This window comes from Phoenix dactylifera, chromosome 14 (assembly GCF_051530095.1).
Source record: "Phoenix dactylifera cultivar Ajwa chromosome 14, Ajwa_hap1_PhDact_Kaust_v1.1, whole genome shotgun sequence".
Lineage (NCBI taxonomy): Eukaryota > Viridiplantae > Streptophyta > Magnoliopsida > Arecales > Arecaceae > Phoenix > Phoenix dactylifera.
This window is the reverse complement of record NC_143203.1, coordinates 8,594,232-8,620,324: the sequence shown is the minus strand read 5'-3', so window position 1 is coordinate 8,620,324 and position 26,093 is coordinate 8,594,232. Positions and strand designations below refer to the sequence as shown.

At 47.4% G+C, this 26,093-nt stretch overlaps 1 protein-coding gene across 1 annotated transcript; it reads right to left on the bottom strand.

Moving 5' to 3' along the window:
- Positions 1–1,390: 1,390 nt before the first annotated feature.
- LOC149751328 (uncharacterized) lies at positions 1,391–10,490 on the bottom strand. The gene is made up of 3 exons (XM_089927290.1): positions 10,259–10,490; positions 9,903–10,177; positions 1,391–1,406 (listed from the first exon to the last, which is right to left on the bottom strand). Exons 1-3 carry the CDS (start codon positions 10,463–10,465, stop codon positions 1,391–1,393), a joined length of 498 nt encoding a protein of 165 aa, XP_089783416.1. The 5' UTR covers positions 10,466–10,490.
- Positions 10,491–26,093: the final 15,603 nt, after the last annotated feature.

Here is a 26,093-nt window from a genome sequence, read left to right as displayed (position 1 = left end):
AAGTTGGGGTGCAACGGTGACAGCTGTAAGCAGTTTCTGCGGCTCAAACAAACTGAAGTTTGAGGAGGTCCGAAATCTGATACTCAGTGAAGATATCAGAAGGAGGGAGTCTGGTGTGAAATCTGGTTCGATTTTGAACACATCTGAAGGCAGAGGAAGAACTGTGCAACGCAGTAAAAACCGTGGCAGATCGAAGTCTAAGAGGAGGAGCAAGTCTAGATCGAAAGGCGATGGCTGCTGGCATTGTGGCAAGATGGGCCACACGAGGAAGAATTGTTGGCTTAGAAAGAAGAATCCAAGCAAGGGGCAGAACGAGGTGTCCGTGAATGCAACCACAGATGAAGCCAACGATGCTTTGATTCTCAGCGTGGACAGCCCTATGGAATCGTGGATACTAGACTCTGGAGCTTCGTTTTATTCCACCTCACGGAAGGAGTGTATGCTAAACTACACTGCAGGAGACTTCGGAAAGGTTTATCTCGCTGATGATGAGCCTTTAGATATTGTGGGGACAGGTGAAGTTCATATCAGGATGATGAATCAGTCAGTGTGGAAACTGAAGAATGTGAGGCATATCCCAGGCTTGAAGAGAAACTTGATTTCTGTTGGGCAGCTTGACAGCGAAGGGTATGTTACTACCTTCGTAGGTGGTTCATGGAAAATCACCAAAGGAGCTATGGTGATAGCACGTGGGAACAAGTTGGGGACTCTCTACATGACCAATGACACCAAGGATACGGTGGCATTAACAGAAACAGGTGCAGATAGTTGTCTTTGGCATCGCAGACTTGGACATATGAGTGAGAAAGGTATGAAGATGATGGTGAAGAAGAACAAGCTAGCAGATCTGAAAACTGTTGATGTAGGTCTCTGTGAAGACTGCATATTTGGGAAGCAGAAAAAGGTTAGTTTCTCAAAGGGTGGAAGAACACCGAAGACAGAAAAGCTAGAGCTTGTACACACAGATGTGTGGGGGCCTTCACCGGTTGCATCTCTTGGAGGCTCACACTATTATGTCACGTTCATTGACGACTCTACCAGAAAGGTTTGGATTTATTTCATGAAGCACAAATCAGAGGTATTTGTCACCTTCAAAAAGTGGAAAAGTCTGGTGGAGAATGAATCTGGTGCAAAGATAAAACGACTAAGGTCTGACAATGGCGGTGAGTATGACAGCAGTGAGTTCAAGGAATTCTGCGCAGTGAATGGAATCCGAATGGAGAAGACAATACCGAGCACACCGCAGCAAAATGGGGTGGCTGAGCGAATGAACAGAATCCTGAACGAGAGAGCCAATAGTATGAGGATCCATGCTGGTTTGCCCAAGATGTTTTGGGCTGAGGCAGTCAACACCGCAGCGTATCTAATAAACAGAGGCCCGTCGGTTCCCCTAGATTGCAAATTGCCTGAAGAAGAGTGGACAGGAAAAATAGTAAATTTGTCACACTTGAGGGTCTTTGGGTGTGTCTCCTTTGTGCACATTAATGCAGAGAAAAGGGACAAGCTAGATGCAAAGTCCAGAAAGTGTTTCTTCATTGGATATGGTACAGATGATTTTGGTTACAAGTTCTGGGATGCACAGAACCAGAAGGTCATCAGAAGCAAGGATGTGATATTCAATGAGCGAGTTCTCTATAAGGACAAGAATACTTCAGATCTTGAGAGTGCAGGGGAGCAAAGCAAGGAAAAACAGCAAGTTGAGCTGCAAGAGATTACAGAAGAAGATGTTGCCAAAAGTTTTCAGAAAAATCCTGAAAATTCAGAAACTGTTGTGGCACAACCTCAACCAAGTATACCACAGCTGAGAAGATCAACAAGAATCTCGAGACAACCGGATAGATATTCATCCTCTTTACATTATCTGCTATTGACAGATGGAGGTGAACCCGAGTGTTATGAAGAAGCCATGGAAAGTGAAGATTCGGTGAAGTGGGAGTTAGCCATGAAGGACGAGATGAAGTCCTTGGATAGAAATCAAACTTGGGAACTCTGTTCACTACCAGAAGGCAAGAAGGCTTTACAGAACAAGTGGGTCTACAAAGTTAAAGAGGAACATGATGGCAGCAAAAGGTACAAAGCAAGGTTGGTTGTGAAAGGCTTCCAACAGAAGGAAGGTATTGACTACACTGAGATTTTCTCTCCGGTAGTCAAATATTCAACAATCAGAGTGATTCTGAGTATTGTGGCAGCAGAAAATCTATATTTGGAGCAGTTGGATGTTACGACTGCATTTCTTCATGGAGAGATTGATGAAGACATCTACATGCAGCAACCTATCGGCTTTGCAGTCCCTAGCAAGGAGAACCTTGTATGCAAGCTGAAGAGAAGTTTGTATGGTTTGAAACAGGCCCCGAGGATTCATGATCAACAATGGTTTTGTAAGATGTCAAGAAGATCATTGCTGTTATCTTAAGGTACTTGATAGCAGTTTTATCATCTTACTTTTGTATGTTGACGACATGTTGATAGCCGGACCGAACCTACAAGAGATTGAAAGATGGAAGAAAGAGCTATCAAGGAAGTTTGCAATGAAAGACATGGGTGCAGCAAAACAGATGCTTGGGCTGAGGATTGAAAGGGATAAGGTGGCTGGAACACTGAAGCTTTCTCAAGCTAACTACATTGATAAGGTGTTGAATAGATTCAATATGACAGATGCAGATTCTGTGAAGACACCTTTAGCGAGCCATTTCAAACTTTCAAAAGAGCAATCACCCAAGGATGATGAGGAGCTGAAGAAGATGTCAAGGGTACCATATGCTTCAGCTGTAGGCAGCTTGATGTATGCTATGATATGCACGAGACCCGACATTGCACATGCAGTGGGAGCTGTGAGCAGATACATGGCCAATCCGGGTAGACAACATTGGGAGGCTGTCAAGTGGATCCTAAGATATTTGAAAGGTACCAGAAATGTAGGCTTGTGTTATAGAAAAGGCAGTCAAACACTACAAGGTTTTGTGGATGCAGACCTGGGAGGTGATACTGACACTAGAAGAAGCACCACAGGGTATGTTTATACCATAGGCGGAACAGCAGTGAGCTGGTTCTCACAATTGCAAAAGATCGTTGCTCTTTCGACAACAGAGGCAGAATATGTTGCCATTACAGAAGCCAGTAAGGAGATGATTTGGCTACAAAACCTTCTGAAAGAGCTGGGCAGAGAACAGAACTGTAGTGTACTATTCTGCGACAGTCAGAGTGCTATTCACTTAGCTAAGAACCCAATGTTTCATGCGAGAACGAAGCACATACAGCTGAGATATCACTTCATCAGGAAGTTGCTAGAAGATGGCAGTTTGTTACTTGAGAAGATTCAAGGAGCAAAGAATTCAGCGGATATGTTGACTAAGACAGTCACTACAGAGAAATTGAGGCTATGCATGGCCTCAATTGGCCTCCAAAGCTAGTTGAATGGAGGTGCCGCACAGAGAATACAGATCAAGATATAGAAGTTTGTTTATTTTTCAGATAGATGCACAATTGGATGTATCAGTCTCCAAGTGGGAGAGTTGTTGGGTTGTGGAGCCTGATCCATTCCCTTTTCTTTCAAGTCCCCTATGTGCACTATGGTGGTGGAGGATCAAGGGAAGACAAGCCGGAAAGAGTTCGAAAAGATTCAGAGTTGAATCAGCAAAGAAAAAAAATTTCAGCAAGGTCCGGAGTCGACTCCAGCAGACTTGGAGTCGACTCTGGCACGCAGGCAGACTTGGCACAGTCTTGGAGTCGACTCCAGATCCATAGGAGTCGACTCCCCAGTGTTGGAGTCGACTCGAGAACTCCAGGAGTCGACTCCCACAGGCAGACAGAGAGGCTTTTTTTCTGTGGACTGTGGCCGAGTCGACTCGCAGAATTGCGGGAGTCGACTCGAGCACGATTTTCACGCGAGGCTGAGTTATGAACCGGGTTCAAGCCAAAGTTTTTTGAAGCCCTAATCAAAGTAAGAGATTGGGAGGTATATATAGACTTCTTGTGGGACACGAGAGGTGTGTGGCAACCTTGAGAAACCCTAGAACTCATCAACGAGAAGTTTCCAAAAGGAGATCCTTTGTGTGCATCAGGAAGACGACGCGTTGCTCGTCTTGAGAGAGATTGTTTTGCTGTAAGAAAGAGAGTTTGTTCTCTTCTCTTGAATCTTTGTAACTTTCTTTGATTATATAGTGAAGTATTGATCTGTGCGGCTGTGGACGTAGGAGCAAGGGACTCCGAACCACATAAACTTGGGTGTCTTGTGCGTTTGTTATTGTTTCTTGCCGTGTCCTTTTTCTCCTACTATTTCTTATATTCCGCAATCGTAGGGTTGAATCCCTAACACCCGAGCGCGTTCCCAGGCCCCCCAGTCCTCAAGGAACCCGCGCTCCAGTCGGTCCCCCTCTCGGTGCTCCTTGTCTCCCACCCATCGGTCGCGCTCCCTGGACCGGCGGGTGGACGATCTCCACCGACAACTCCAGGTCCTGAAGGGCCACTCCAAAGATCCCTTCGCCGACTTGGAGATCTCCTCCCAGCCGGCGCTTGCCTCGAGGATCCTGCGGACCCTGAATCCGCCGGGGTTTAAAATGCCGGCGATCGAGCCCTATGACGGGGCGGCGGACCCGCGGGATCACGTCGAGAGTTTCAGGACCCTTATGCTCCTCCACGGAGCATCAGATCCTCTCCTCTGCAAGGCCTTCCCGGCGACCCTCCGTGGCCCGGCAAGGGCGTGGTTCGCCGGCTTGGAGGCTAACTCAATCCAGTCCTTCGACCAGTTTACTCGCCTCTTCATCACCCATTTCGCCGTCAGTAGCCGGCGGCGACTGGTCTCCGACTCCCTCTTTGATGTCCGGCAAAACGAGGGAGAAAGCTTGCGGGATTATCTTACCCGCTTCAACAAGGCTACGCTGGAAGTCCGGAACCTGAGCCAGGAGGTGGCTCTTTCAGCCCTGAAGCGTGGCTTCCGAAAGGGCAGACTCACCTTCTCCCTGGACAAACGCCTGCCGCGGAGCTTCCCGGAGCTGTTGTCCTGGGCGAACCAGTATGCGGACGCCGAGGAGGCGGCCGCCCACCGGAGCAAGGAGGCCGCCGAGATCCCTCCAAAGCTCGGGAAGAAAAGGCGAAAAGAGGCACGCCAGAGGAGGAGCCCGACGCCTCAACGTCGGCGCAGAAGCCTGTCGCCGGCGAGGAACCACGGCGCCCTACGCCCTCGTTCTCCGCCCCGACGTTTCAACTGGTACACTCCTCTCCTGACTCTCCGGGCCCAGATTCTCATGGAAATCAAGGGGCGGGAGGACCTCCCGGTCCCGAGACAGATGAAGAAGATTCCTGGGAGGAGGCCCTCTCGGGCGTACTGTGAGTACCACCGGGACCACGGCCACGACACCGAAGACTGCTTCCAGCTTCGGGACGAGATCGAGGCTCTCATCCGCCGAGGGCGTCTCGGTCGATATGTGAACGACCGACGTCCCCCCGCAGACCCGCATCCGGCCAACCCGGCCCCTCAGGAGCCTCGGGAGCAGAATCGACCCGTCGCGGGCGTGATCCACACTATCACTGGGGGCTGCCCCCGGCCCAAGAGGAATGCAGGGGGCTCGACTGAAGCGTCAGGGGCAGCCGTCGCAAAGAGGCAGAGGGTCGGTAATGTAATCACTTTTTGTGATGAAGATGTAAAGGGGGTTCAGACCCCCCACGATGACGCCATGGTGATCTCCCTCACTATGGCAAACTATGATGTAAGGCGTGTTCTTGTGGATAGTGGAAGCTCAGCTGATATTTTGTTTTACGAGGCCTTCCAAAAGATGAGCTTGTCCAGACAATTGTTGCACAAAACATCCACCCCCCTCATAGGATTCACTGGTGACGCTATCTCGGCCGAAGGTGTCGTTGAGCTGCCTGTGACTGCGGGCGTTGCACCCGCAGAAGCCACGGTGCGGCTCGGGTTCTTGGTCGTCCGTGTTCCCTCGGCCTACAACGCTATCCTCGGACGACCCGGATTGAACGCCCTTCGCGCGGTGGTCTCTACGTACCACTTGCTCATGCGGTTCCCCACGGCGGCCGGGATTGGAGAGGTCCGAGGTGACCAACCGACCGCAAGGCAATGTTTCCTAGCAACTCTCAAAGGGAAGAAGCCCGTAGAAGCCTTAAGCGTCGAGTCCCTCGACGCCAGAGACGAGGTGGCCTTGCGGCACGGGGAGCCGGCCGAGGGTGTGATCGAAGTTCCCCTCGAGGAAGGTCGCCCGGACAGGACGATCTGGGTCGGCGCCAATCTCGACCCGGGAGCTCGGGCCCGGTTGGTGGAATTCCTCCGAGCCAATGTCGATGTGTTTGCCTGGTCGGCGGCCGATGTACCTGGGATCGACCCGGAGGTCATTTCTCACGCCCTCAACATCGACCCGACCCACCGACCGGTAAAACAGAAGAAGAGACACTGTGCCCCGGATCGGATCCGAGTGGTCGACCAGGAGGTAGACAAGCTCTTGGAGGCAGGATTCATAAGGGAGGTCAGCTACCCCGAATGGCTGGCAAATGTCGTACTTGTCCGGAAGGCGAGCGGAAAGTAGAGTATGTGCGTCGACTACACCGACCTGAACAAGGCATGCCCCAAGGATAGCTTTCCGCTTCCGCGGATAGACCAACTGGTCGACGCGACTTCCGGATATCAGCTGCTGTCTTTCAGGGACGCCTTCTCCGGCTACAACCAGATAATGATGGCTCCACAGGACGAGGAGCCGCCGCAGAAGAAGCTCCCGCTGCCTCCAGGGGAACGCCACCTCCAAGGGATATTCCGGTCCTCCCCAGTGTTAGGGGAGAGAAGGGATACAAGGGAGAAGAGCATATGGAGGCGCGGTCCCGGATCAAGCGTCTGGTGCGGAGCTCAATCGGGAGGCCGAACTTCAAGGAGGGGAGATGTGATTCCGGATGAAATGCCTAGAGCGGAGTTCCGCCGGGGAGAACCTCCTTGTTGATCCCAGATGAAACGGCTAGTTGGCGGAAGTCGCGAAGGGCGCGCCTCCCGTTCCTTCGGTAGGGGTCTCTCAACCATGCGCCGGAGAGGAGGCCCACGATCCATGGCAACCTGAACAGCTCCGGCTTGGCAGGCTCCATCGCACCTGCACCTATATTTATAGCCAAACTGCGACCCCCCGGTCGTTCCGATGCGGGTGGCTCCAATAAATGCGGGCGCATTGAATCCGGAGCCGATCCGGCTCTCGAGGCGTATCTTCCCGCGATTTCCTAAGCGTTATTCTCCTTAATCGCATTCTTTGTGCAGGACACTCCGGGTGGCCTGTACCCCTAGGTCCACATATCTCCGCTCGCGCCCAGGCCGCATCCGCCTCGAAGAACGCGCGTATCGCGGCCGCTTAACTGACACTCCTCGCAAGCAGCAACTGGCGATCCGATTTCCCAGGTAACCCCTCAATTAGCATTTAATGCCCATCTGGTGTTCCCCAGGCGACGCTTGGAGAGGAGGAGAAATACGATCGCAGCTGGCCACGGAGAAATCCCGTCGGGCGGCAAGCGACAGGCGCACGACCAGCGAGCGGAATTTCCCGAGGCTCGGCCCTCGGATGCCAGGCTAACCCGATGACCATCCCGGGAGCAGACTAGCCTGAAGCCCCGACCGGTCGCCTCGGCTTGCGCCAGCCTTGGCCGACCAACGAGCGGAATTTTCCGAGGCTCGGCCCTCGGATGCCAGGCTAACCCGATGATCATCCCGGGAGCAGACTAGCCTGAAGCCCCGACCGGTCGCCTCGGCTTGCGCCAGCCTTGGCCGACCAACGAGCGGAATTTCCCGAGGCTCGGCCCTCGGATGCCAGGCTAACCCGATGATCATCCCGGGAGCAGACTAGCCTGAAGCCCCGACCGGTCGCCTCGGCTTGCGCCAGCCTTGGCCGACCAACGAGCGGAATTTTCCGAGGCTCGGCCCTCGGATGCCAGGCTAACCCGATGATCATCCCGGGAGCAGACTAGCCTGAAGCCCCGACCGGTCGCCTCGGCTTGCGCCAGCCTTGGCCGACCAACGAGCGGAATTTTCCGAGGCTCGGCCCTCGGATGCCAGGCTAACCCGATGATCATCCCGGGAGCAGACTAGCCTGAAGCCCCGACCGGTCGCCTCGGCTTGCGCCAGCCTTGGCCGACCAATGAGCGGAATTTCCCGAGGCTCGGCCCTCGGATGCCAGGCTAACCCGATGATCATCCCGGGAGCAGACTAGCCTGAAGCCCCGACCGGTCGCCTCGGCTTGCGCCAGCCTTGGCCGACCAACGAGCGGAATTTCCCGAGGCTCGGCCCTCGGATGCCAGGCTAACCCGATGATCATCCCGGGAGCAGACTAGCCTGAAGCCCCGACCGGTCGCCTCGGCTTGCGCCAGCCTTGGCCGACCAACGAGCGGAATTTCCTGAGGCCTGACAACCCTCAGATGCCAGGCTAACCCGATGATCATCCCGAGAGCAGACTAGCCTGAAGCCCCGACCGGTCGCCTCGGCTTGCGCCAGCCTTGGCCGACCAACGAGCGGAATCTTCCGAGGCTCGGCCCTCGGATGCCAGGCTAACCCGATGATCATCCCGGGAGCAAACTAGCCTGAAGCCCCGACCGGTCGCCTCGGCTTGCGCCAGCCTTGGCCGACCAACGAGCGGAATTTCCTGAGGCATAACCCTCGGATGCCTGGCTTAGCGCCGGAAGAAGTTCCTGAGGCCTAACCCTCGGATGCCTGGCTTAGCGCCGGAAGAAGTTCCTGAGGCCTAACCCTCGGATGCCTGGCCTAGCGCCGGAAGAATTTTCTGAGGCCTAACCCTCGGATGCCTGGCTTAGTGCCGGAAGAATTTCCTGAGGCCTAACCCTCGGATGCCTGGCCTAGTGCCGGAAGAATTTTCTGAGGCCTAACCCTCGGATGCCTGGCCTAGTGCTGGAAGAATTTCCTGAGGCCCAACCCTCGGATGCCTGGCTTAGCGCCGGAAGAATTTCCCGAGGCCTGACCCTCGGATGCCTGGCTTAGTGCCGGAAGAATTTCCTGAGGCCTAACCCTCGGATGCCCGGGTTAGCGTCGGAAGAAGTTCCTGAGGCCTAACCCTCGGATGCCTGGCTTAGCGCCGGAAGAATTCCCTGAGGCCTAACCCTCAGATACCTGGCCTAGCGCCAGAAGAATTTCAAGAGTCGGGAGTCAGCGAGACGCTACCAAGAGTTAAAAAGAAGAAGGACGAAAGTGAAACGAAGAAACTCTATTTGCATTAACTTTCATTGTTTCAGGGCCGAGACCCATACAACTTGGCAAAACGCCAACACACAAAGAAAAGAATAAAAATACAGAAGGTCAGCTTGGAGGAACCCCCGGGTCGGGAACGCCGGGCACGTCCGCAGGGGGTAGGGAGGCGGTTGGAGAATCAGCAGGCAATGGCGCCGGAGAGGAGTCTAGAAGAGAGATCCCACTCAGGTCAATTTCGGGATACTTAGCCGACACCCTTGTCAGGCCTTCCTCGAAGCCTAAGATAAAGGAGTCGGACCCCGCGTCCGACATGTCACGGACGAACTCGTCAGACTGACGATAGGCCTGTACTGCCTTCGACATATCACGGGTGAACTCGGCGGACTGACGATAAGCCTGTACCGCCTGACGCCCGATTTCCGCACTCTTCTCGGCCAGCGCCGCCTCTGCCCGCTCCATAATCTGAGCTTTCGCCTCCAAGACCTTCGCCACAATCCGGTCGTCCGCCTCGGAGGAGACCCTCAGCAGATCAGCCTGAGCCTCCTTGTGCTTCGCCTCGGCAGCAATGCGAGCAGCCTCAGCCTCCTCCAGGCGCGAATGAAGCTCCTGGTCGCTCGCACGGGACTTCTCCAAGGCCGACTCCAATTCGCCCAGCTTGGCTTCAAGAGACCGGGTTCGGTTGCGGGCGTTGTCGGCTGAGTCCCGGTAGTCGGCAGCCTTTCGGGACTGCTTCTCGGCCTGCTCCTCCGCCTTCTTGATCTCGCCCTCGAGACCCGAGGCAACCTTGAGTTGCTCCTGAGCCTCCAACAGTTGCTTCTCGAGGGTGACGAAGCCGAGTGCCCGCTCTTTGGCCACCTGGAGCCTCATCTCGAGGTCCCTGGTCGTCCTCCCCGCCGCAGCCTGACCTCCCTCCTCTACTGCCTTCAGTTGGCTCTCGGCCCTCGCCAGAAGCCTCGCCTGTTCCTCGTAGCACTCCTCCAGGCGGATCATGTACTGGGCGAGCTAAGAGATAGAAAAAACGAGGGCGTCAGGCGGGGATCAACAGAGCCTATAAATGATGAAAGCAACCAAAAGAACACTCACCGACATGAGACAGACGCAGCTGGCAGCCCCAATGTCAGGGACCCTCATCTCCCGGACCTGCCTGCGGTCCTTCTCCAGCAGCACCGTCTCGATGAGGTTTCGGGCGCCGGCAAAAGTGAAGGCCGACCCCGACTTCTCCCCGGAGTCGGACGGTGGTTCTGCAGCCTTACCCTTACCCATCGCTTGGGGAAGAGTCATGCTGACCATGCTCGGGGCGGGGACCGCCCCTGGAATTGACAGGGTCCCGCTCGGCCGGGGCCTCAGCGCGTCCCTCCTCGTATCATCTGGAGCCGACCGAGTCGAAGGTTGGGCTGGGGACCGATCACGTCCGACCCGTCCATCTCGGGCGCGCCCAGGTGATGCCTCCGGAAAAACGGTAGTCTCGGCATCGGAGGGCTGATACAGCGTCAACTGCCGGTCCGCGCCCGCGGCGTCCCCCTGATCGGTGGGTCCGGACCCGTCTGTCGGCGTCGGAGTCGCCTGCCGGCAGGACTTCTTCGCCGGTGGGGCCCCGCTCGGAGGAGCTCGTTTCTTCCTCCGGACTGCTTCCAGTAGGGACGTCCTACCAACAGCCGTTGCCTTGTCCGACCGCATGACGTCGTCGATCTCTGCAAAAAGGACGAGGTGGTCGGAGGTTGAGAAACTGAAGAAAAGAACGAGACGAAAGAGGAGAAAAGAGCTAAAAAAGAAACGGTGGTGGGCTCACGGTCAGCGGGGACCGAGCTCAGACCGACGTTCACCAAGGTATCCTCGGAAATAAGGCGAGCCACCGGGGGGAGCCGGTCCTCGGCAACCAACCCCTTCAAGACGGCGACGCCATCGGATTCCTCCCTCGACAACCTCGATAGGCCAATCGGGGACTTCATCGGCGTCTCCCAGGTTGCCCTGATTCCCCAAGAGGGATCTGCGTCAACGAAAAAGAAGCGCCCCTTCCAGCCGTAAATGGAGGTAGGAGCCTCCTTGACGAGGCCGCACCCTCGCCGCGCCGCAAAGCACCACCACCCTTTGTCCTGGGGGTGGCCGCTCAAGCTGTAGCATTCCCAAAAGACATTCAGGGTGGCGGAAACTTCGTGCATGCGGCAGAGAACCTTAAAGGCCGTCAGGGCGCGCCATGAGTTCGGCACCAGTTGCGTCGGCGCCACTCTTAAACCCCGAAGCACCTGAACGACTAAGTCCGAGGGGGGAAAGCGGAACCCGGCCTGAAGAATGCCCTCATTGATGGCAACCTTCCCTGGAGGAGGATGGGACATCCTCTCCTCAGGCCCCGGGAGTGTAACATTGCAGGCCTCGGGAAGGTGGTATCGAGCCACGAACCTATCTAGGTCTTCGGCGACCAGCTCCGACTTAATGCGGTCTGCTCTCACTTCGCCCATCCCTAATGGCCAGTGAATCTACGGTCAGGACGGAGTCAAGAAGGGGGAAAGGACCGGAACGACTGGAGTACACTAATACAAAAGGAGAAAGTATGGAGAGCCTTAAATTGAAGAATGGGGCAACTCACCGGAAGAGAAGGAAGAACGGCTCCGAGAGCGTCAAAGGAGGAGCAAGCGAACAGTCCGACGGCAATGACGACAGCGCAAAGGAGAAACTCGGAGATGTCTGTAAAGAGAAAGGCGGACGGAGGAGGGCCCCTGGTTAAATAGGCGGAAAGGTGGGTGACGCCTCGGTGACGCCAGAGGACGCCTGGCTGCCGAAGGGTCGCTCGCGCCCCAAAGGCGAATCGACGCCATTAAGGAAGGATGTCCGCCGAAATCCTCAGACTGCCAGGTCAGCAACAACCGCCATACGCCATAAAGAAGGCGGGGAGCTCGAAGCGCGCGCGCCTCTCCGAGGGATGGCGGCAATCTCGAAGCATCACTCCCTTCACCCGTTCCCCTTCTGGTTCCAGGCTCGGAAGTGGGGGGCTACTGTTACGGAGGAACTTAGCCACCATGCCCCACGTGACCGGCACGCGCGCCCAGGAAGACTACGGCAGCCCCTTGATCCAGCAATCCGACCCCGAGTCGGACATCTTCGGCTCCGCAGCCCGACCCCGAGTCAGCAGCCCCTTGATCCAGCAATCCGACCCCGAGTCGGACATCTTCGGCTCCGCAGCCCGACCCCGAGTCGGCAGCCCCTTGATCCAGCAATCCGACCCCGAGTCGGACATCTTCGGCTCCGCAGCCCGACCCTGAGTCGGCTCCGCAGCCCGACCCTGAGTCGGCTGCCCCTTGATCCAGCAATCCGACCCCGAGTCGGACATCTTCGTCTCCGCAGCCCGACCCCGAGTCGGACATCTCTCGACAACGACAGGCTATTCCCCAGAGGCACGCCGCAGCCTCCTGCTCCACTACTCCCTGCAACGGTTGTATCTGGCGCTGCTCCACGATCCCCTGTAACAGCCGTACAAGGCGGAGCTCCACTACGCCCTGTCATGGCCGTACCCAGCGCTGCCCCACGATGCCCTGTAACGGCCGTGTCAGTGGCAGCTCCATCGTGCCCCACGATGACGAACCCCCCTGAAAGACCCCCCAGCCTGGTATATATGCGGCTGGGAGGAGGAGGGGGGGGGTAAGCAAGAACTTCCAGAGCATTCTCTTACTTGCTACTATTATCTCTCCTTCTCCCCCAATCTCCTCTGACTTGATCGTCGGAGGGCCCCCACTACCCCAGTGGTGGTGCGAGGCTTGCTTGCAGGTTTCCCGGTGGAAGGTGGAGCGCAATCAACACCAACCAAGGCAACTCAAACGGAACCCTGTTCACACCGCTGTGCCAATCGTTCTCGGTTTGGACCACCAGCAACACTATCTAAAATGGAGAAGAAGAGGAGGAGGAGGCGGGTGAGGAAGAAGGCTGCAATGGATGTGTTTTTGGTGCCCATGTTTGACCCCTTTTAATGGCCTCCGAATTTTCATTCAAAATTTGAAATTTATTTTCAGAAAACCTCTTTTAGTTGGCACATGCAAAGGAATAGGAACAACCCAAATCAGATCTCAACCAAATCTGATTTAAATTCAAATTTTAAACACATGTGCAAGAGGGAAGGAATTTGAAATCCATGCGGCAAGGTAAAACACTTCATAATTTCGAAATCACCTCTTGAAATTCGAATTTAATCCATTCAAAAACTCAGACGCCACCTTGGCTGATGGTTTGAGTGATTAAAATCATTTAACACATTGCTTAATGTTTGAATTTAAATTCAAATAACAAACAATGTCGCCATGTGTCAAGCAATGGGTCCATGTGCCACGCAATAATTTTGGTTTATTTAAAATTCATGAAATCCAAATCCATGTCACCAATAATTGCCACATCATCTGAGCCTAATCCCCTTGGGTTGCACCTAATCAAATTTGGTCAAACCCGAATTAAAACAAAGCAATTTGGTTGAACCCTATCTAATCAGGTCAGACCCTGATTGAGCTCAAATTGAATCCAATTCAATTTTGGCTCATGCAAACTCAATCAAATTGAATTATTACTTTGTGTTGGACCTAATTCAATTAGGTCAATCTCCAATTAAGAACAAATTAATTTAAAATTAATTTGATCAGCTTAAGTCCTTTTTGGTTCTGACCTAATCCAATCAGGTCAAAACTCTGATTGAGCCCAAACTTGAATCCAATTCAATTTGGCTCATCCTTAGCACAATTACTCAATCAAATTGAGTTTATTAGTAATTTAATTACTAATTAATCCTTCAATAATTACTTTAATTATTTTATAAGATAATTTGCCAATCAAATTGACCAAATTACCCCTGAATGATTCTTAATCATTCATCAGCTTTCTTGATCAATCAGGAATCTTCTATGCGTGTGACCTCATAGGTTCGAACCTAAGCCGGTAGTATAGGAACAATTTTCTACACTAATCGATGTGACCATCTAGCAATGGTACCCGACGTCCGGATAGGTCGAATATATGCGAAGCAAATATTCTGGAACCCTGAACTATGGTTACTGTATAATTCAATCCCTTTGACTCCTAATGCCAGGATGACTTAGAGCTCACTGTCAACCCTATAATTAGTACATCCATTATGTGATTAACTTTAGATATCCCGTGACTCCTCACTGGGATTACCCTGGCCAAGGTTTTGCTAAATTAATCACAAGACATTATCTCCTGTTTTCAGGAGGGGTCAATTCCATCTTGACTCACAACTGACTACGCAAGTACTTGACTGCACCCAGTGACCTTCCGTCACTGAATTAGAAATTCAGGTAGTCCGGTACCAAAGTACAGTGAGTTGCTTGCTAGTCACAGGTTGCGGTCTCAGGTCAGAGGGCCAAACTTATATCCATATCCACTCGGAACATCTCTCGACAGTAGAGCGTTCCGGAATTGGTCACGTTTAGTGAAATGTACTTCTACACTTCACTTGTGTGGCATACCAGTGTCTCCACACTCCTTGGTTAAGAGGACAACCAACATATATGTCACACAACGACCTAATCTCGATAATGTTGTTGTCCTAGTAACAACATATCATTTCGTCGCAAACAAGTTTAAGGACTCAAAGATAAATCCTCCTTTATCATAACATAAGTCCTAAGGACTTCATCATATAAGAGTTCATTTGAAGATGAAATGATGAATAATGCCAAATAACACTTTATTAATTTGTCAATTCATTTACAAAATTCAATCATCAATATGCTGACGATTGACATTTAGGATACAAATTCCAACAACTCCCACTTAGCCTAATGCCAATCGGCACAGTATCTTATACCCATCTTCGACTTGTGTTCGTCGAACTCTTTGATGCCGAGGACTTTGGTAAATGGGTCAGCCAGATTTTCTTTTGTGTCAATCTTCTGAAGATCAATATCACCTCGATCGATGATCTCTCGAACCAGGTGGTAGCGACGTAGAATATGCTTGGTCCGCTGATGTGCTTTGGGTTCTCTTGCTTGAGCTATGGCCCCAGTATTGTCACAAAATACAGGCACTGGACCATCAATGGAGGGTGTCACTCCAAGCTCGGTGATGAACTTCCGCAACCATACAGCTTCCTTGGCGGCATCAGATGCTGCGATATATTCTGCTTCACATGTAGAATCTGCCACTGTATGCTGCTTAGAACTCTTCCAGCAGATGGCCCCACCCTTAAGAGTGAAGATATATCCTGACACGCTCTTGCTATCATCTTGATCTGACTGAAAACTTGAATCAGTATATCCCTCAAGTTTTAAGTCAGAATCACCATAGACAAGCCACTGATCTTTAGTATTTCTCAAATACTTAAGGATGGTTTTTACAACTTTCCAGTGGTTGCTACCTGGATCAGACTGGTATCTGCTCACTACTCCTAGTGAGTATGCCACGTCTGGTCTAGTACATGTCATGGCATACATTATAGATCCCACTGTCGAAGCATATGGAATTCTATCCATACTCTCTTGTTGCCCAAGGTGACAAGCCAAGAGGGGGGGGGGGGGTGAATTGGTTTCTTCCAAATTTTGATGCTTTAAACGTTTTCTTAATTAAGTGCGGTGGATGCTTTCTTAAGCTATTTGAGTGAGTTAAACTAACGCAAGAGTAGAAGATGATGCAAGAGTAAATGAAAACACAAGCACAACACAAACACAACAATATATAGTGGTTCGGTGCTCTCCTTAGCACCTACGTCCACTCCCCAAGCGTCCCCTTGGGAATTCACTATAATCTCGCGGATTACAGTTGGATTGTTTTCCGGGCTCACAATCCAAAAACCTTTGTTGGTTTTACGGGCTCACCAACGAACTTATACACTTTGGTTTTCCGGGTTCACCAAAAACCTTTGTTGGTTTTGCGGGCTCACCAACTAACCTTTACACTTTGGTTTTCCGGGTTCACCAAAAACCTTTGTTGGTTTTGCGGGCTCACCAACGAACCTTTACAAAGTGTTTAATTAACAAAAGAAAAGATTCAAACTCCTAAATGAGCATATGAAACAATATAAGCTACAAGGAAGAGTTAGAAAGTATTTATCGCTTTGAAGTCGCTTTGCTCTTCTTTGTCAAGGATGCTTCACTCTTTAAAGGGGATGGAGCTCTTGATGCCTCTTTGAATCTGCTCAATCCCTTTCTTTGATTCTTGAATGAAGCTCTTGATGAAGAAGATTAGGGCACTTTTGTATTCTTGGGTACTCTTTGATATTCAACTCAAAAGTTGTTCTCTCTGATGAATAGTGCCCCTTTAAATAGCTTCCCACCTTCTTTGGTCAAGCCCCAATAGTTAGAATTCAAAAACTAGCCGTTACTGACCTTGGGAAGGACAAAAAGTACATCTGCAGAACTAGCCGTTACTGTTCAGCCCGTGTTTGGGTCGGCTCAACCTGTCCTTGGGTCGACCCAACTTTGCCTTGGGTCGACTCAAACATTCCTTGGGTCGACCCTCTCAGAAACCACAGAAACCTCAATTTCAGCCTTCCTTCCCATGGGTCGATCCAACCATCCTTTGGGTCGACTCAAAGTCCACTTGGGTCGACCCTCTCAGTAATTCCAGAGAACCAATTTCTGTCTGTCTTTCTGTCTTGCCTTTGGGTCGACCCTCTCAGGGTTTGGGTCGACTCAAGCTTGGGTCGACTCAACCACTGTTTGGGTCGACCCTCTCAGTAAATCCAGAGAGCATTCTTCAGTTGTGTTTTTGAGGTTCTTCAAGGTTGGGTCGACTCATGCTTACCTTGGGTCGACCCAACTCACTGTTCATTTGTGCCATTTTTGCAGGAGTGTGCCAAATGATTTCTTGATGTGCCGGGGTTGACCCAATCAACCTTTGGGTCGACTCAATCCACACTTTGCTGCATTCTCAAGGTTAGATTCATCCAAATGAACAAGGTCATGTATCTATTTTCAATTAACCAAATATACTGAGAGTAATGAACTTATAAATGAAGTATCAATTTAACTTATAGCATACTCTAGATAATTGCTTGTTAATCATCAAAATAACACTATCATCCTCAATCTCCCCCTTTTTGATGATTACAAAATAAAGAGTATAAGTCTATTGATACTTGTCTTTAAAATCAGTTTATAAAAGGGATTAAATTGCTGAATTTCAGCTTTTCATATATACTTGTGAAATCTCCCCCTATATCATTCAAATGTTGCCAATTTGACTTTTTGAATTGCTCCCCCTTTCATTTATAATTCATTAGCAATGAAACTTCAAAAATTGGAGATAAACTCTGAGTTTCAGGTTATGTATCGGGGTGCGAGAGGTGCGTGCCAAATTCTGAACTTTGATGGAAATTTTTGATTTAGTCAATTTCATTGTTACAAATTGCTCCCCCTTAGATGTATAAGCTTTCTTATATGATTTTCAATTTGTTTGCCCATTTATTTCTCTTTTCTTTACATAACTTTTATCTTTATTTCTCCCCTTTTTGTTATATTTCTTTACTTCTCCCAAAATTAATACTCTTTCTTTACTTCTTAAATAAAATACTCTTTCTTTACTTAAATTGAATACTCTTTCTTTTCTTAATACTCTTTTTTTTCTTAAATACTCTTTCTTTTCTTCTCCCCCTTTTTGTTATCATCAAAAATATATATATGGGAAAAGATGCAATAAATAATAAACTTCAAACTTCATTGATCAAAATAGGAACATTTTCATACATTCATGTCAAAAACAAAGACAGATACAATGTTCCTTAATCAAGATTTAAAGATACATAAGATAAAAACAAGATACATAGGAGAAAAGCAAGATACATGTGAGAACTAGAAATCTAGCCTAGGCTCTAAACATAGACGCTAAGATCAGCCTAGGGGGAATCTAATGGCTGGGATCTAGTCCTCATCCTCCTAGCATACGTGGCGAGGGGAGGTCGAGCCTGGTGAGACTGTGTCTGGCGTGGAGCACGACGAGCGGGATGACTCTGTGCCGATATTTCTGACTCAGCAGCCTGTGGCACAGACGGTCCATGTGTCTCTCTCTCTCTCCGGAGTGCTCCTATCTGCTGCCTCAGATCACTGATCTCAGCAGACATGACATCCAACCGGGCGTCCAATCGGCTCGTGAGCCCGTCAGTAATAGTCCTCGCCTGAGCTGTCATGAGCTCTGTCATCCTGCTCCAGAAGTCATCCGTATCTGTCGGAGGAGCGGATGACGATGGTCCAGCCTCTGAGGGTACAGTAGGATGATCCATAGGCTCCTCATCCTCATCCTCTGGTGCCTCTCCCTCTGGTGCCTCACCCTGAATGCCTGCACCGGTGTGAATCCACTGCCCGTTCACTTTCGCATATCCCATGCGCATGAGTGTCCGTGCAGTGTACGTGTCCGTGTGATGCAGACTCTTGGATGCCTCCTCCTCAAGAGGTAAACCATGCTGACGGAAGATCAATGTAAGTATCATACCATAAGGTAGTGATACCCTGTTGCTGCACATCACCTTCCTCATCTGCCTTAATATCATAGCCGGAAGATTTAGAGGAGTCCCCCGAATCATGCACTCCATAACTGCTAGATCTCGCTCTGAGATGAGATCAAATCTCCCGGTCTTCGGAAATAAAATCCTATTTATCATATTGAGCAATAACCTCATCTCAGCGGAAAGAGAACTAGCTATTACCTTCTGAGAAAAATCGAAGTTCTCATTTTCCATGATCAATTGCAGAGCTCTCATTTTGTCTTCTGGCCTCTCCGGAGTGGCTCCTATGCAGGGTAGGTGTAGTAACTCACTCAAGCTCTCCTCGGATACACGGATCCGAACCCCTCGAACTTCCGACACAAGCCCTCCCATACCAGTCTTGAGGAAGGCATAGAACTCTTGTACCAACCCGGGGTAGATGACCACATCTAGGGAGCAAAGATACTCCCAACCTTGTCTTTGGATCCATTCCCAAATCCGAAACCCTTCTTGATTGAAAAACTCGGAATGGATCCTTCTCCCCGTTGTAACCGGCCTCCCCGCAAATCTAGCAAGAATCACTGAGGGGGAAGGAGGAGGAGGGGCCTCCGCACGTGCCTCACGTCGTGGAGACACGGGAGATGGCTCGGTAGGTTGCCTTTCCTCCCGTTGGATCCGAGTCACTCTTCCGGATCTCTTGGCCACGGCTCGTTTGGGTCCCATTTCTCCTAGATCTTTAGGAAATCTACTGTTTGGAGGAGTTTAGTGGAGATTGGAGAGTGGGGAGTAGGTTTTTCGGAAGAAGACAAAGGGCAAACAGTGCCCTAGATGTGCTCTCGGGCCCCCTTTTAACAGTGGGGTCCCGACGTTGGGTCGACTCAAGATTTTTCTTGGGTCGACTCAACGTTGGGTCGACCCATGTTCTGGGTTGGGTCGACCCAAGTGCAGAAATTTTCTTTTCTCTTACTTTTTGCTTCTAAAAAATTTTCCTTGCTTCCAATCCTTATAAACTCTTTATGGAACAATGATACATGAGTAAGAAATCTATAGATAACAAATTTGACTCATGTTTCATGGGATTTTTGAAATTAGAGGAATGTATCATGAGACTACTATCTCCCTTTTATATTTCTTTAATAAAAAGGATCACATATGCCTAATTCCCTCCTGAGCATACAGAATCTATCTTCACTCAATGGTTTGGTAAATATGTCGGCCAATTGTTTTTCCGTGCATATATGCTCAATACATACATTTCCATTTTGCACATGATCCCTAATAAAATGGTACCTTATTTCTATGTGTTTGGCTTTAGAGTGCTGAACTGGATTTTTAGTGAGATTGATAGCACTAGTATTATCACACTTAATAGGAATATTATCTAGTTTGACTCCATAGTCCTCTAGTTGTTGCTTGAGCCATAATACTTGAGCACAACAACTACCAGCAGCTATGTATTCAGCTTCAGCTGTGGACAGTGCCACTGAGTTCGGCTTCTTACTAAACCATGATACTAAGTTATTTCCTAAGAATTGACATGTGCCACTTGTGCTCTTCCTATCTAACTTGCATCCAGCAAAGTCAGCATCTGAATATGCAAGCAAATCTAGACAGGAGTCTCTCGAGTACCATAATCCAATGGTGGTAGTTCCTCTTAAGTATCTAAGGATTCTCTTAACAGCACTTAAATATGACTCCTTAGGATCCGATTGGTATCTAGCACATATCCCTACACTAAATACAATGTCGGGTCTACTAGCAGTAAGATAGAGCAAGGATCCAATTAGTCCTCTATAGAGCTTAATATCAACACTTTTTCCTTTTTCATCTTTGTCTAGCTTACTAGTAGGATTCATTGGAGTGCCAATTCCCCTATGATTTTCATTCCCAAACTTCTTCAGTATTTCCTTTGTATACTTAGTTTGATGAATGAAAATGCCTTCTTTGGTTTGTTTGATTTGTAATCCTAGAAAGAAGCTTAGTTCTCCCATCAAACTCATCTCAAATTCTCCATGCATTAAATCAGTGAATTCTTTGCATAGAGTATCATTAGTGGCACCAAAGATTATGTCATCTACATATATTTGCACCACTAATAGATTTTTGTCCTTTCTTTTGATGAATAAAGTTTTATCTACATTTCCTCTACAAAAATCATTTTCAAGCAGAAATTTACTTAGTCGATCATACCAAGCCCTAGGTGCTTGCTTTAATCCATATAATGCCTTATGTAGTTTAAACACATGATTTGGCAATTCATGATTTTCAAATCCTGGAGGTTGTTCTACATATACTTCCTCCTCAATAATACCATTTAAGAATGCACTCTTCACATCCATTTGATATAATTTAAAATCCATGAAACATGCAAATGCCAGAAGCAATCTAATAGCCTCTAATCTAGCTACAGGAGCAAATGTCTCATCAAAATCTATTCCTTCTTCTTGATTGTATCCCTTAGCTACAAGTCTAGCCTTATTCCTTATAACTAATCCATTTTCATCTAATTTATTTCTAAATACCCATTTTGTTCCAATTACTGAATTATGCTTTGGTCTTTCAGTTAATGTCCATACATTACTTCTTTTAAATTGATTTAATTCCTCTTGCATGGCATTTATCCAGTTAGTATCTTTTTCAGCCTCTTCATAAGTTTTAGGTTCTAATTGTGAAACAAAAGCAAGATAATCATTTAAATTTCTAAGAGATGATCGAGTTCTTACCCCTTGAGATGGATCACCAATGATTAAATCTTTAGGATGTCCATGTGCATACCTCCATTCTTTTGGCACGTCTTGGGGTTGTGGTGGCACGCAATCATCTCCCTTATCTTGATTTGGCACGTCATCAATTTTTAACTTTTCAAAGTCGATAATTCCTGTATCATCATCAATAGTATTTTCTTTCCTAGCAGACTCACTATCAGACTCATCAAATATAATATTGACTGACTCTTCTACTACTAAGGTTCTTTTGTTGAATACTCTGTATGCCTTGCTAGATGTGGAGTATCCTAAGAAGATACCTTCATCTGACTTGGCATCAAATTTACTTAAGTCCTCCTTGCCATTATTTAAGATAAAACATCTACATCCAAACACTTTAAAATATTTTGCAGTTGGTTTCTTATTCTTCCAAAGTTCATAAGGAGTTTTCTTAGTTATAGGTCGTATTAAAACTCGATTTAGAATATGGCAAGAGGTGTTTATAGCTTCAGCCCAAAAGTACTTTGGAAGATTTGACTCGCACAACATTGTGCGTGCCATTTCTGCCAATGTCCTATTTTTTCTTTCAACAACCCCATTTTGTTGAGGCGTTCTAGGTGTTGAAAATTGATGTGATATTCCATTTTTAGTGCAAAATTCCTCGAAGTGTTGATTTTCAAATTCAGTACCATGATCACTTCGAATGGCTACTAAGGTGAGTTTCTTTTCATTTATGATTTTATTATATAGTTTCAAAAATTCTGAAAATGCTTCATTCTTATGTGCCAAAAATGAAACCCATGTATACCTTGAAAAATCATCAACAATAACTAGTCCATATTTCTTTCCTCCTAGACTTGTAGTTCTAGTAGGTCCAAATAAATCCATGTGTATGAGTTCAAATGGTCTAGTTGTTGATACTACATTTTTCGATTTGAAAGATGACTTAGTTTGTTTTCCCAATGAACATGGTCCACATATTTTGTCCTTTTCAAAAATCAATTTTGGCACATCCTTTATTAATTCCTTCTTAACTAGTTTTGATATTAATTCCATACTAGCATGTCCTAATCTTCGATGCCAAAGCCAACTAGTTTCAATTTTCTTTTCTTCATTAGTAATTAAGCATAAACCATTTTTCTTGCCTAACTCATGAAGATCTACTAAGTAAATATTTCTTTGCCTTTGTCCTACAAGTACAATGCTATTATCTTTAGGATTTGTGATTATGCATACAGATGCTTCAAATGTAACTTTAAATCCTTTATCACAAAATTGACTTATGCTAAGAAGGTTATGTTTCAAACCCTTAACTAATAAAACATTTTCTATAAAAATAGATGGAGCAATGAAAATTTTACCCTTTCCAATGATATACCCTTTACCATTGTCTCCATAGGTCACTACTCCACCTTTCTTTGGTTCCAAGGTGACAAATCGATCTTCGTCACCGGTCATGTGTCTTGAACAGCCACTATCTAGATACCATCGTTTTTCCATTTTATCAGCTGCAAGACACACCTGCAATCAAGATCAAGAAGAACCTTTAGGTACCCAAGCTAAGTTGGGTCCTTTAGGGTTAGTACTCCATGTTCCTTTTGGAACCCAAACTTTCTTGAATTTTATCTTTTGATTATTACTTGATCTGTTTTGACTAGACTTTCTAAAATTACATTCATATGCTCTATGTCCTATCTTATTACAACAATAACAAGTAATAATTTCCCTTTTAGCTTTTACAAAAATATTCTTTAAGAGTTTTTGTTTCCTATTTGTTCTATACCCTAAACCGGCCTTATCATATACAGCTTTTTGGCTATCAAGAATCAAGTTTAATTTGGTAGAACTAAGAGTAAATCTATCTACCAAAGACTTATATTTTTCAGCATCTTCTTTTAGTTTGACATTTTCAGCAATTAGATTTTTGGTTTCATTTTCAAGTTTCCTACTTAATGTTTCATAGTTATGAGACAGTTTTATCTTATCTTTAATGAGAGATTGATTTTCTTCTTTTAGAGCTTTATTTTTATTAATTACTTTCTTATGTTCTTCCATGAGTTCTAAGAATGCATCATGCAATTCATCAACAGTAAAATCACAGTCAAGTTCAGAATCTACCTCATCGTCATTGGCCATATGACATATTTGGGCCGTGTCTTGATGATCTTCGTCCTCCGAACTTGATTCCTCACTTTCACTCCAATCGGCCATAAAATTCTTCTTTTTCAACTTTCTTGTCATCCTTTTCAAATCTGGGCAATCTATCTTATAATGCCCGGGTTTGTTACACTCATAGCAAATAGGAGTCTCCTTTTCTTTTTCCTTATCCTTAACCTTTTCTTTGCTTGAGTTACCTTTAAGAAAGGGTTTCTTTTTATGGAACTTATTCTTACCTCTCATGAATCTTCTGAATTTTCTCCCAAGCACTGCCATCCCTTCTTCATCAATATCTTCATCATCATCTGAATCTTCCGATTCAGTTTGTTGTCTAGGGGTGGTAGTCTTTAGGGCAATGGGTTTTCTTCTCTTGACCTCATCTTCTGAATTTTGCCTCATTGTCAACTCATGGGTCATGAGAGATCCTAGGAGCTCCTCTAACTGCAGTGTGTTGAGGTCCTTTGCCTCTTGAATAGCGGTTACCTTGGCCTCCCAATTCCTTGGTAGAGACCTGAGAATTTTACGCACCAAATCAGAGTTAGAATAAGACTTTCCTAAACTTTTAAGCCCATTTATAATATCAGTAAAACGAGTAAACATATCAGTTATGGACTCTGTAGATTCCATTTTAAACAGTTCATACTTGTGTACTAATATGTTTATCTTGGACTCCTTAACTTGATTGGTCCCTTCATGTGTGACCTCAAGTCTATCCCAAATTTCTTTGGCGGTGGTGCAAGTGGATATTCTATTAAATTCATTTACATCTAAAGAGCAGTAAAGTGTATTTACAGCTTTTGCATTTAACTGTGCTAATCTTCTATCACTTTCATTCCAATCCATTTCTGGTTTGGGTATGATAGTGCCATCTATGTTAAGTGTGGGTATGTGAGGTCCTCTAGTGATGATTTGCCACAGTTCATAGTCCGAAGCTTGAATGAATATCCTCATTCTAGCTTTCCAATATGTGTAGTTTGTGCCATTAAATAGAGGTGGTCTATTTGTGGATTGCCCCTCACTCATTGCACATCCCACTTGGGTTGTCATGATCTTTAACTCTTGATTGTTAGATCAATGAGCACTATTAGAGCACCTCGCTCTGATACCACTTGTTGCCCAAGGTGACAAGCCAAGAGGGGGGGGGGGTGAATTGGTTTCTTCTAAATTTTGATGCTTTAAACGTTTTCTTAATTAAGTGCGGTGGATGCTTTCTTAAGCTATTTGAGTGAGTTAAACTAACGCAAGAGTAGAAGATGATGCAAGAGTAAATGAAAACACAAGCACAACACAAACACAACAATATATAGTGGTTCGGTGCTCTCCTTAGCACCTACGTCCACTCCCCAAGCGTCCCCTTGGGAATTCACTATAATCTCGCGGATTACAGTTGGATTGTTTTCCGGGCTCACAATCCAAAAACCTTTGTTGGTTTTACGGGCTCACCAACGAACCTATACACTTTGGTTTTCCGGGTTCACCAAAAACCTTTGTTGGTTTTGCGGGCTCACCAACTAACCTTTACACTTTGGTTTTCCGGGTTCACCAAAAACCTTTGTTGGTTTTGCGGGCTCACCAACGAACCTTTACAAAGTGTTTAATTAACAAAAGGAAAGATTCAAACTCCTAAATGAGCATATGAAACAATATAAGCTACAAGGAAGAGTTAGAAAGTATTTATCGCTTTGAAGTCGCTTTGCTCTTCTTTGTCAAGGATGCTTCACTCTTTAAAGGGGATGGAGCTCTTGATGCCTCTTTGAATCTGCTCAATCCCTTTCTTTGATTCTTGAATGAAGCTCTTGATGAAGAAGATTAGGGCACTTTTGTATTCTTGGGTACTCTTTGATATTCAACTCAAAAGTTGTTCTCTCTGATGAATAGTGCCCCTTTAAATAGCTTCCCACCTTCTTTGGTCAAGCCCCAATGGTTAGAATTCAAAAACTAGCCGTTACTGACCTTGGGAAGGACAAAAAGTACATCTGCAGAACTAGCCGTTACTGTTCAGCCCGTGTTTGGGTCGGCTCAACCTGTCCTTGGGTCGACCCAACTTTGCCTTGGGTCGACTCAAACATTCCTTGGGTCGACCCTCTCAGAAACCACAGAAACCTCAATTTCAGCCTTCCTTCCCATGGGTCGACCCAACCATTCTTTGGGTCGACTCAAAGTCCACTTGGGTCGACTCAACTTCTTCTTGGGTCGACCCTCTCAGTAATTCTAGAGAACCAATTTCTGTCTGTCTTTCTGTCTTGCTTTTGGGTCGACCCTCTCAGGGTTTGGGTCGACTCAAGCTTGGGTCGACTCAACCACTGTTTGGGTCGACCCTCTCAGTAAATCCAGAGAGCATTCTTCAGTTGTGTTTTTGAGGTTCTTCAAGGTTGGGTCGACTCATGCTTACCTTGGGTCGACCCAACTCACTGTTCATTTGTGCCATTTTTGCAGGAGTATGCCAAATGATTTCTTGATGTGCCGGGGTTGACCCAATCAACCTTTGGGTCGACTCAATCCACACTTTGCTGCATTCTCAAGGTTAGATTCATTCAAATAAACAAGGTCATGTATCTATTTTCAATTAACCAAATATACTGAGAGTAATGAACTTATAAATGAAGTATCAATTTAACTTATAGCATACTCTAGATAATTGCTT

What these genes read in the sequence shown, in the direction of transcription:
- LOC149751328 (XM_089927290.1), bottom strand. Translation starts at nt 10,465, where the DNA reads ATGGTCAGCATGACTCTTCCCCAAGCGATGGGTAAGGGTAAGGCTGCA. An exon ending in GCTGCGTCTGTCTCATGTCG is followed by an intron (nt 10,178 to 10,258) that starts GTGAGTGTTCTT and finishes TCTATCTCTTAG; the next exon opens with CTCGCCCAGTACATGATCCG.